This window comes from Corvus brachyrhynchos, unplaced genomic scaffold (assembly GCF_000691975.1).
Source record: "Corvus brachyrhynchos isolate BGI_N302 unplaced genomic scaffold, ASM69197v1 scaffold145, whole genome shotgun sequence".
Lineage (NCBI taxonomy): Eukaryota > Metazoa > Chordata > Aves > Passeriformes > Corvidae > Corvus > Corvus brachyrhynchos.
In genome coordinates, this window is record NW_008238344.1 from 6,599 (window position 1) to 18,358 (window position 11,760).

General features: G+C 39.1%; 1 protein-coding gene across 1 annotated transcript; it reads right to left on the reverse strand.

The window, feature by feature from the left end:
* Positions 1–51: 51 nt before the first annotated feature.
* On the reverse strand, positions 52–11,760 carry NSRP1 (nuclear speckle splicing regulatory protein 1). The gene is made up of 6 exons (XM_008634378.2): positions 11,646–11,760; positions 5,283–5,339; positions 5,000–5,131; positions 4,264–4,471; positions 3,566–3,674; positions 52–1,700 (listed from the first exon to the last, which is right to left on the reverse strand). The coding sequence occupies exons 1-6, from the start codon at positions 11,718–11,720 to the stop codon at positions 632–634; spliced, it is 1,650 nt and encodes a 549-aa protein (XP_008632600.1). The 5' UTR covers positions 11,721–11,760; the 3' UTR covers positions 52–631.

Consider the following 11,760-nt stretch of genomic DNA (forward strand, 5'->3'; position numbering starts at 1 on the left):
AAAAAGATGCAGTAAAATAACCTACACATTAAAAATGACCCACACATTAGATCCAATATGTATCTTACACTTTATTAACTGTTTCTGTACATTTCCCAGACCAAAACCCACACATAATACAAAATTTGTATCTCAATATGCATATAGCTTACAAAACTCCACACTACATACAGAAATCTCCCAAATCATTATTCAGGCTGTTTTTCTTGCTTTTTCACCCACTTTTACAGGTTTGATTCCCATTTTTGAGAGCAGCAGTGGGTAGCAATGACTTCTCCTAAGAGCTGAGAACACCTCTGTTTCAGCAGAGCTCACTGTTTTGGCTCCCCCTCCTCAGGGGATGTATTCTCACCCTAAATTGTTTAACACCCCCAGGTCTGTCCAAAATCTTCAAATACCAAGGACATGGTACTGAAGGGCGGGGTGGACAGTCAGCCACATTTAATATTTCAACTGTACAAACACACTAAGGGTGTGTGTCAAGAGACCTCTTAATCCATTCCGAAAGTTGTTCTCTTAAGGGACACACAACTTCTCAAAGGAAAGCCAGGAATAAATAGCTAGGATAACCTTTTCTGTCCAAGAATCTGCACAGCAGTGGCCTTTCCTCTTGGTTGACAGCCCAGGGACATCAATCCTCCTCCTTCTCGATGTAAGGCTTGGTGCTGACTCGGGCCATCTGCCGGGCCAGGTACCGGTCCCGTGCTGACATCACTGTCTCCTCATTGCTCCTTTTGGCAAATTTGCTCATGCTCTCAGGTGCTTTCTGTGCTTGTTCTTTCTCCTCTTTCTCCCCTTCTTCTCCAGCTTTACGTTTCTGCTCAGAAAAAATTCCAGAGCTGGAGCTTCCCTTCTCATCCACCTCTCTGTCTTTTCCCTTTCTCTCTTTTCCCAGATCAGTCTCTCCATCTTTTTCTAAAGATGTAGGAGTACTTCCCCTCCTCTCTCTGTACTTCTTTTCATCACTGCCATATTTCTCTCTTCTCTCCTTTGCATGATCTTCCCTTTCTCTGTATTTCTCTCCTCTCTCCTTCTCTCTGTCATTGTATCTGTCTTTATCATTTCTTGTTCTTTCTTTCTCTCGTTCCTTCTCTGAGCCCTTCTCCTCTCTCTCCTTTGCCCTCCTCCATTCTCTGCCATGTCCCTCCCTCTCTTTTCTTTCCTTCCCCCTCTGTTTATCATCTTGATCTTCCCTTCTTTCCTTCCCCCTCTGTTTATCATCTTGATCTTCCCTCCTTCTGTAGTGATCTCTATTAGTGTGATCCCCGTGCCTGTGTCGCTCTTCCCTTTCCCTCTGGTAATCCTTTTCATGGGTCCTACTTCTCTCATAATCCTTCTCCCTGTACTGTTCATCATTTCCCCTTCTGCCTGGCCTGCTCTCTCCCCTCTGATGACTTGTTTGGGCTTTGGTGTGTGGCTCTTCCTCCACACTGGATGAGCTTGGTGACCTGGAATGCCTCTGGCTTTTGTGATGTTTAACCTCCTCTTCACTGCTCACAGAGCTCTCCCGCCTTTTCTTCTTCTTCAAATTTACTTTACTATGTTTGTGTCTCTTGTCATCATCACTACTATCAGTTCCTAAGTCGGTATCAGCATCTGGATTGTTCTCTTTCTTAGAGGGCTTCACTCTCTGTCTTTCCGATGGGCATTTGTTCCTTTCACTGGGTTCATCCTGACTGTCAGGTTTTTCTTCCTTTGTCCTACATTTTTTACGTTAGAAAAGAAAAACAACATTAAAAAGCCTGAAATCTTGGACGTTTCTACAAAGTGACTTCTGGTCAGGACTTAGGCAAAAGATGCTGCTTTTTGAAAAGTCTAAGAAAGCAAATCTGTCTGTGGCTCAGGTTCCAGGAATCCAGCACAAAGTATCCATTTCTGGTTCTCTGATGAACATGAGCTGAGGAATTTATCTAAAAGAGTGAGGTTAAGTATGTGCAGCCTCCATCTAAGGAAAACAACATTGATTTGTGTTCCTATGTAAGCCTGCTGGCAGGTTATAAGTTTTCTTATGTGTTTAGTCCTCTATTCACATCAAATAATTATCCAGAGAAGAAGCAGGTTGTGTGTTTTGTTGACAGAGGCAGGAACACGTTTTTTTTTCATCTCACATGTGTTCAGACAAAAATTAGTAACTTTCAACAGCTCAAATATTCTTAAATGCAAAATGCTGACCCATGGAGGGGGTTACGCTTTGTCATTCTCTTCTGGCTGATGAGGAAATACATGTTCAGTTGCATGAGCCACATCTCTTCCACTTAATCACACAGCTCCAGCAACAGCCTGTGGGACACTCTCATGAGTCAGCACACCACCAGTTACATTCTATGTCTGCTGAATGCTTGAAGGCACGGACAGCCTATAAACAATGGCTAAAAATTGCACGGAAAAGTTTCGTAATTTACTTAGTAATCCAATTAATTAAAACAACAAAGGTGGATCACTTTAGGGACAATTCTGAGATCTAAACATGAAGCTGTTTTCTCTCTGTATCCTGTTGTACCGCCATGAGAAAGAATAAAATTAAAATATACACCTGAGTTTATTTGAAAGCCTTGCTGGGAACACCATCTACAGGATTATTTGTTTCCCCTGAACTAATTTTATGTGCTAAAGGAAATTCCCTTAATTTGCAAGATTAAAAAAACATCATTTCAAATGGTCTCTACACAGTACAAAATCACATCATCCTGAACACTTCATGGAGAACTCCCCTGCTTCAGATAGCTGAGTAACTTCAGTGATCACTTTCTTCATTTAGGCTAAGAATTTACTTTCTAACAATCCAATCTCAGATCTGGAAGATCTTTTGATGAAAGCTGCATTTTCTTTGGGATGGCAAGCACTTAGCTAGTGACATCCATGCTCAAAACCTCTATCAAATGAGGTTTAACCTGAGTTAATTGTCTCAAATGATCAACTACTGCACACAAGAAACATCCCCTTCATCACATTTATCCACAGGGCAGAATGTTACCATTTTAAATAGCTAAATAATTCAGTCTCATCTCAATACTTTGTTTTGGAATGTTCACGTATTAAGATTTCAAAATATTCCCATTGGATTTCCTACATATATCATTCATTTCCTTTTACCACAGCATCAACACTCAATTTAGTTTTTATGCAACTAAATGTGGAGTAAGCACAAAGTTAAGAGACTCACATTCTTTACAGGAAATTCATAGTATATTCATTTCCTATGACTTACTGCTATGCTCATTATTTTACCTCTTGTCTTCCTCATGATTCAAAATGTGTAACTTAATACAGATTGCTAAATATTATATAAACCAAAGAAAATGTAGGTTAGAATAATACCAAGCAGGATTACAAGCATAACTGTCCTCTTGATACCTTTTAGACAGCATCCCTGTCCTGCTTGTCTCATTTCTGTGTCACTAATGATCATCAGTTATTTACCAAATTATTCAATTAATCAGCTGTTTGAAATTACCAGTTTACGTTACCACTGTTTTGGTGCTCTCTGTCTAATCCTCCAGTGAGTATGGAATCACAGCCAGATGCTGGTTTTTATACCTGAAACCCTTTTGGAATCACATCCTACCTGGCTTCACGGAAGCTGCATTTAGGCATCTCTTCTTCCCCCACTCTCTGGTTTAAAAGATGTCTGTAAAACCCACTGAGATCCCTCTGTTTGGTCACATCCAGGTATGCTGAGAGAAAGAAAAGACAGTTGGATTTACTGTGCCACAAATACTCACCACACACAACTCACAACTGGTAGACACCACCACAACTGCAATCTCCATCTGGGAAGTTTTCAAACCCAAAGAGATAAAAGCTCAGTTACCTGACCTGACCTCACAGCAGACCACACTTGGAGTAGAAGGCTGGAACAGGTGACCTTCAGAGGTCCACTCCAACCCAATTAATCTTATGATCCTACATCCTGTGCTTTACATCTACTCCTGATACTGATCAGAATGTCTGAGGTGAGAACTGGAAACATCACTGTACCCCAGGCTTAGGAGTCTTCCTTCAACAACTGACCCTCCCTGAAAAATTTAAGTACCAACCCAAATAGTACTGACGCACAAACAGAGGAGCTTCCTCTGTTCCATTTGTAAGACGTGCAAAGGAAAATAGCAGACCAAGGTGGATCTGATTCAGGATCTGTGAACCTGGTCCCCTTTGACTTTAATTATCTTAAGCCTCACAGAGAGACCACCAGATGAATATGTTGTAAATCATGTACAAGGCCCTACTTCTTTTTCAGGACTATTATTTCACTGTGAATCTCACCCTCAAGAGCTGATTCTCTTCTTTCTCTCTCCTCCTCCTCAGCTCTTTCTTGCAGCTTCTTCTTATAGGCTGAAGTCACAAAAGCCTCTTTGTGTGCAAACTCTCCTCCTTCCATTTCACGCTCTTTCTGAATTTTTCTTTCCATTCGTCTTTCCTGTTCCTTCTTTCTAATCTCAGCTGCTTTGAGGATATTGTGGATGTATTTGGGCTGAGGTAGAAGGGAAAAAAGTTACCATGCTGAGAGATAATTGAGGTGGCTGAGAGAACACAAATTGGGATTGATGGAGATGTTGAATTAAGTTGGTAATGGAAGAAAATTGTCAGGAGCTACTCTAATGTGTTCTTCCCCTGATCGATAGCTATCCAAAATAAACTGCCACTCCCTTTCACATCCCTAACATGGCACATTTCCCAGTACCAAGAGAGGTTGCTGTATTCAATCAAAACAGTCATCCCATCTTTGACTAGGAGGATTTTTATTCTAAATGAAAAGAAATGGTTTTTTTTATTTTTTCATCCCTCTGTCTTCCATAACTGTAACAGCCTTGCCCTTCTTTTAAGGCTTCCTTTCATACAGAGAACCTGACAAGAGCCTTCAAATTAAATAGAATAAGTAACAATGAAATTATCATTTGTCAGGATAATTCAGCAATGCTTTGAAGTCTACAAGTTAACCAGTCATGACTACCCCAAGCAGAGAGAGTTGGACAGACACGATACATTCTCATGTATTGACCTTTTTGTCATCGTTTCCAGCTAACAGTTTGGCACTGCTTTCTTTCTTCTTCTGCTGCATTTCATCGTAAATACTGTCATATTCATACACCGTAGCATCTTCTTCTAAAGCCTTCTGAATCTCCAATTTAGTCTAAAACAAAAAAAGGGAGAAGAGATCCAAATAATAACAATGAAATCTTTACTATTTCCAAATATTTCATTCCTATATTGTAATTTAAGCAGATCTATAGTATAAACTTACCCATCAGAACATTGAGAGCAAATTAAAAATAGTCCCTTACCTGTTTCATTGCTTGCTTTTTCAATGCTTCTTTTTGAAGACTTTCCCCAACAGTTGGCTGAAGGAAGCATTGCAGAAACAAAATTAATTACACTGATAATAGTCTTTTTCTACCATTCTAACAAACAACTATATAATAGTCCAATTACAGGCAGGTGTGATTCAGAAAATACTGGAAGTTTTCCTGCATGTCCATCAGAGATGTAGCAGTCACAAGCAGAGATACTGACAATCACATGAAAAAAGAAAAACTATTCATAGTTAAATACAAAAGTCTGAAAGGATTTGGTGTTTACTTCAAGTCTGATCTGTATCATTAATTGTGTATTTTCAGAAATAAAAACAAACCTAAACAGCATGTACTTCAAATGTTACTGTTTAATTTCTCAGGATTAACATGCTAGCAAGTAACAATACTGATCTTTCCTAAGAAGAAACAGATCCCTATTTAAAATATGTTTTCTAATCATACTTTTACAAAAAAGCTTTGCATTTTATTTACTTTTTTCTTTTAATTAGTTTTGACCTAAACTACATATCTATCTTTTCTCAACCAGTAGGTAATAGTGTTAATTAAACAGATCCACTATAATGGCAGGACTTGTATCCTTGTTTAGGCAATTAAACATCTCAATCCTAAAAAGCAGAAATAGGAAGGGAAAGTCCTTTTGCATTTTGGCAGCTTTCCAAGTTTTGCAACTTTGACTAATACATGCTCTGCATCACATTTTAAAAAGGCAAAGATATTCTGTAATTTGTTCGTAATAAAATTAAAAAATGAAAACCAAGTAGCAGGGAGGTTGGCAGCAGGGACTAAGATCTTCTGAAATCAAACAGAATTAGCACCATCTAAATTCAAACAGATCCCTTGAACATGAAGGCTTTTAAATTCATTTGATGTTTAAAATAAAATAATAACATGTCGTGACCCCTCTTTCTTATCCTATTAAAACTTTAACAGATGTGTTAACAAGGGAAAACACCAAGTGCTTTTCCACAATTTTCTCCAGGACAGACTGTAAACAGTGCAAATCTTTTTTTTTCACTGGTTAATTTCAGAAACAGGGAACGAGCTGTGCAGGGACGGAGTTTCATTATACGTGACTCTGTGCACTCTGTCTCTCCCCTCTCCCCTCCCCAGAGGTGCCTGCTTGACTCGGCAAGAGGGCAGTGCTGTGTGAGCAGACACTGGCCCTGTGCTGAGTACCCAGTTCCTCCTCGGCACTGGGAAAGACTAAAATCACAAGTTCTCATCCGTTTCTGTCCCTTTACCCAGCTGGCATTTTCACAAAGACCACAGGAACACCTGCCATCTTTGGGGGCTCTGTCATCCACCCAGGATGGGAGTAATGAACAGGTACAGACAGTGTTAACCTCTAAAGGACTTTTTTTCTGCTACGGAAACCATAAATAATAAAAGTACTTGCAAACTTCTCTGTGGCTTTTATTTTTTTTAAATGCCAGAAAGATAGTATCTCAGAGGAGTACCAAGTAATTCTAGACTCAGCAAGAGAAGGTGCTACGGTAACACTGTCATTATTTGGAGAAGTACATTTGGTATCATACAACAGAATCACCTGATCTAGAGATATTCTAGACCTTTGCTCACCTCCCACAAACACATGACCTTCATAAATAATACTACAATCAAAACCCCCTGAAACACAGAACATTGAAAATATTCCTTCCTAGCTCCCTCAAAGCAAAGGACTCACAGACAAGGAAAAAGGGGAACTCAAAAGGGCACATATTTCCACTTTTTCTGGTGCTATAATTGGTAAACATAGATTAAATCCATCTCTGCTTTCCAAATGTTAAACCTTGTGGCTAATAAAGGGAAAATGCGATGTGCACTTTATGGAAGAAAAACTCTGCACTGATTCTGTGCTCATCACTAGAGAGCAGATGCTTGCTATTACCCAGGTGCAGACAACCAGGTAAGGAAGCAGCCCAGGCTTCGGGCTTTAGGAAGCTGAGCTTGGCAGACATGAGCAACGCACAGAGCTGACTGTGGTATCGGGGGCTACACCCTGTCTGCTGCAGCTTGCTGATTATTTGGACTAGAATTGGATATAGTCTTTAATTTATTTATGTAGCTGGTTGGTTGGCTGGTTGACTGGGGGAAGCAGATAGCAGATTATTTAGTTTAAAACCTACAAGAACCCTGGCTTCATTCATCTCATGTTTACCTCTGCTTTCAGTACTGAAACTTAAGTTCTGAAGAATTTATGTTCATTAGTAGTTTACGACCCTGTACTTAATTTTATGACATATACCTTCTTTTGAAAAGGCTATAAATGAGTCAGTATAAACCATAAACAGCCATTTAAAATTACCATAGAACACACATCAGCATTACACAGAAGACCTCAATTTCCTCCTGGTTCTTGGGAAAGAAGATGGTCCTTTGTTTGATGTATTGAGGGTCATCACTGAAGGTTTCCTCTATGGGAAACTCTTACACTGGTTTAACAGAAAGGTACTTCAACAGTGAAGAACCTCCGCTGCACTATTCCAGAAAGCAGGAGCTCAGTGAAAGACGAAACAGATTGTGCAGTTACAATTACAGAATAAGCTTTATTCCACCAAAATATTTGAAACACTGCTTAGAATGTTTTCCTTGTCTGCCTACATGGAATAAACGCATTTATCTGCAAAGATTATGTAAACACTAAAGTAATACATAATCCTTATTACTGGACATATGATGGTAAAGAAGTCCATCTGCCATTTCTCCAGAGTGGCAGTAAGTTTACAGAAAACAAACACCTTCCCCAATGGTTTATGGCTGACAATTTCCTGTTGTGTTGTGAGCTCTGACAGATGAGAACTTCCCGTCCTTTTGTATTGTTTTACTTATCAACTTCCCATTTATTAAAGGCCCTATAAGCTCAGCAATCTGTCTCATACTTTTTCCCTCCCTCTAGTCAAGCTATTCTTCTGAAGCACAAAGCTTATAGTTCAATATTTTCTGGAAGGAGAAAACATTTTAACCGTATACTGTGAAAGGACACAGAATCCATGCAAATCAAGGAACTCTGAGAAATGAGACTCTCCAGTCTACCACTGCTACCAGACCATGGAAGAGAGCTTGTACACAACTGAAAAGGTTATTTAAAAAAAAAAAAAAGCAATAAATTACCCCAATCTGTTAACATTTCTCATGGTTCTCTCAATTTCTTACCTCCTTCTCACTTTAAAATGAGCTACTTACACCCCCATGTACATGGATTTAGAAGTGAATCCTTAAGGCCTGCCCTCATAGAGACCTGCACAATCCAACTACAACCTGCACATGAGACTCCAGTCTTCATGGAAAAGAAAAATAAAAATCACATCAGGCAGAAGATTCTTCTCAATTCACATATGATATGAGTCATGGCTACTAGCAGAAGATCAAGAGAATGAACATGAAAAACAAGTCATGTACACAGAATCAGCTTTCCTCGGCACTCCATCCTAGTTTCCAGAAACCAGATCAAGGACTTCCTGAACTGGAGGATGCACCTGAACCATTGTTTGACATCAAGAGCATCCCTTAATTTGATGAATGCATTTCTGAATCTGTTTATATTTTTCACCATGCCACAGTATCCTGTGGCAAGGAGTTCCACACCTTAACTACACAACTTCCTTTTGTTTAGACTAAACCAGTTACTTGGTAATTCCATAATATAACCTGCTGCTCATATTATGAGAAATGGCAACATCTCCTTACTTCCTGAATTATTCTTGATCTTACACACATCCTCTTGAGTTATTCCTTTCCACTTCTCAGAAAACTCTTTTCTAGGAGCCCCTTTACTCTACTTAGTCTTACTTTGCATGGAAACTGTTGCAAAAACTCTGGTCAGCACCAACATCAGTTACTCAGCAAATACTTTTTAATCAGGCTCTTCCTTTGCAAAGTTGTAAATGGTAATGAGTGTTTCGGACCAAACCACTACAAAGGATCTGTAAGTAAAACCAAAACCCTGAGCCTATGACAGGATATAGTTTTCTGCTTATTTTCAGCTTCTTCCTGCTTAAACATTCCATTTATCTTTAGGTGGTCACTAAAAAACCCACCAAATCCAGCTGATACATTCACAGAATGTATCACACTGGCTCCACAATCTCTCTCCTGAATTGAGCACCTACTGAGGTCTATGTACAGTTATTTTTTTCATCCTGTCTTAACAAATCAGTTTTGAAAGACTGGTACAGTACAGGAACATACACTGGGTAATTCTGGTGCAATCAAGAAACAGAAATTTTATCTGCTGTACCACAGAGATAATTTCAACTAAACTCCAAAGGTAAAACAGAACAATGAACAGCACACAGGGAATACTGACAAGGCACCTTTTCCCAGTCAACACTGTATTTCAAGAAAATTTCCATCCCAGATGCTCTGTTTCTTATGAACTAACACAAAGACCATCTTCAGCAACTAACATCCATTAATGTACTTAACCACAGGGGAAAAAAATAATCTAAATTCCTTCAGCAAGGACAGCAGCAAAATCTGAGTGAAAAATGCATAGTAATGTTAAAAAAAAGAAGGGAGCAGAAGTTTGGTATCTAATATATAATCACAGACCAAGTCAGGTGTGCAGATTTCCCAGCACAAACTTTATTAGAGTTCAGTTAAAAATACATAATCTCCAGACATTTGAGATGTAGTTCTGACTGATAAAGTAGCAGACAGGAAATGAAACCCCTCCCAAATGCTGCTCCTTATCTTGAAAAGCTCTGAAATTATTACTGAACTAATAAAGTAATTCTGATTTAAAAAAAAAAACAATCTTCTCCGATAAAGGCAGTTACGAGATTATTACTTTTTGCTGGGTATGTACCATACTGATGAGCACAACAACTTCTAAGAGCTTTTATAACAGACTCTGACAGTAAATCTGTCAGCTTTTCTGAAAGGGAGGACACTTGAGCTGTTAAGCTAAAAGTTGGCAGACAGCATCATATATTATTTTTACTAGAATTATTAGCATTCATTCTTTCGTTTCAATGTTTCGATATTAAGAGAAAATGAAGAAGGAAAAAAATACAAGACAGCCCCCACGAAGGTTCGCAGACCTACCACATGATGTTTAACAACAACAGATTAAATGAGGTTTATTCCTGAGATCTGGAAAATGTGGGGTCAGATCCTTAATGCAGAGAAAGACACCAAATCCCATCTAACAGGGAAAGTGCTCCATTACCATCTCCAGGAGCTGTATCTAAAGGAAAGCCTCTCTCCATAGCCACAGTGGAGGTAAGCATCTCTGAGGACCACAGCTTAGTGAGGAAAAAGATGGGATTTAAAACACCCCTGTCCTGTTTCCTGTAAGCTGCACTGAGATGTTTCATGTTGAGTGGATAACACTAGGAAGGTCCTCAGCCCTTTCATGCCCTGTAAAACGGGAGCTCAGACACCTTCAACAGCAACACTCTGGATTCTGCAATGGAACCAGGTACACAGGAGCTGTGAATTGCTAAATTCAGGCTTTCTGTGACATAAAATTAACAACTGTTAGTTCATTAAAATAAAAATAGATTTTAAATATAAATATTTCAGTGAGTCAGAAACTGACCAAAATTATTTGATGCTTTTTTAGCATTGTTTTTCTCAACCACACAAAAGAACAAGCATGGAGAGAAGCTCCAGGGAAGAAAGAACATTTTTGTAGCACAGGTTTCTGTAAGGGCCCCAGCCCAGCCCATATCCCAGCCAGTTCCTGGATACTTCCCGTGCTTCCAGCAGCACATCCAGGTGGGATTTACACAGCGCACAGTGCCCTCTACTGGGGCAGGTACAGAGCGAGTATTTTGAATGTAATACTTTAAAAGAAATTAAAAATTAAAGAGTACAGAAAAGAACACTGTCACGCAAATTTCATGCATCTTCTTTTGCTTTAGAACTTTTGGGTTGTACAACTTTGCTTTTGTTCACAATATGGACACCATAAAATCAATTACATCAAATTTGGGTGGAATGAACTAAAGGATTAAACACACTTATCCACCACACTTTAAAGTTAGCATCTGAGTGAGATCTGTTGATTACTACTGGGCTTTCTATTTGCAGTCATTCACCAGTGACAGTCAACAAATCTCTTTACAAGCTACAGTTAACTCTAGCAAACAGGTTGTCACATGTGCTGAACTTCTGGAAGAGTTGACAGAAAGTAACAAGAAAATCATCACTTTCATGCAATGTGTACTAAAGAAAATACAGATCATATTTCACACCCAAATCCAAAATGATGACACATATCCTAATGACATTGCCAAAATCTCAAAATCTGATGCAGCCATTAAGGGTTGGACACAAAGAAATTTGCAGAATATGGGGCAAATTACAGAAGAAAATTGTTGAACTGACCTCTTCATCTGACTCATCTGCGAACACCGACAGCTTCTTTGAAACAAGATTTTTCTGTGGCAACTTTTTGGGCATAATAAGCCCATATCTAGAGGAAAAAAAATTAAAAGTCACC

Excerpts from the sequence above, each read along its gene's own strand:
- NSRP1 (XM_008634378.2), bottom strand. The coding sequence starts at position 11,720 with ATGCCCAAAAAGTTGCCACAGAAAAATCTTGTTTCAAAGAAGCTGTCG. Across the intron at positions 5,340-11,645 it reads CAGATGAGTCAGATGAAGAG|CCAACTGTTGGGGAAAGTCT; the intron begins GTCAGTTCAACA and ends TGCTTCCTTCAG. Across the intron at positions 5,132-5,282 it reads AAAAGCAAGCAATGAAACAG|ACTAAATTGGAGATTCAGAA; the intron begins GTAAGGGACTAT and ends TTTTTGTTTTAG.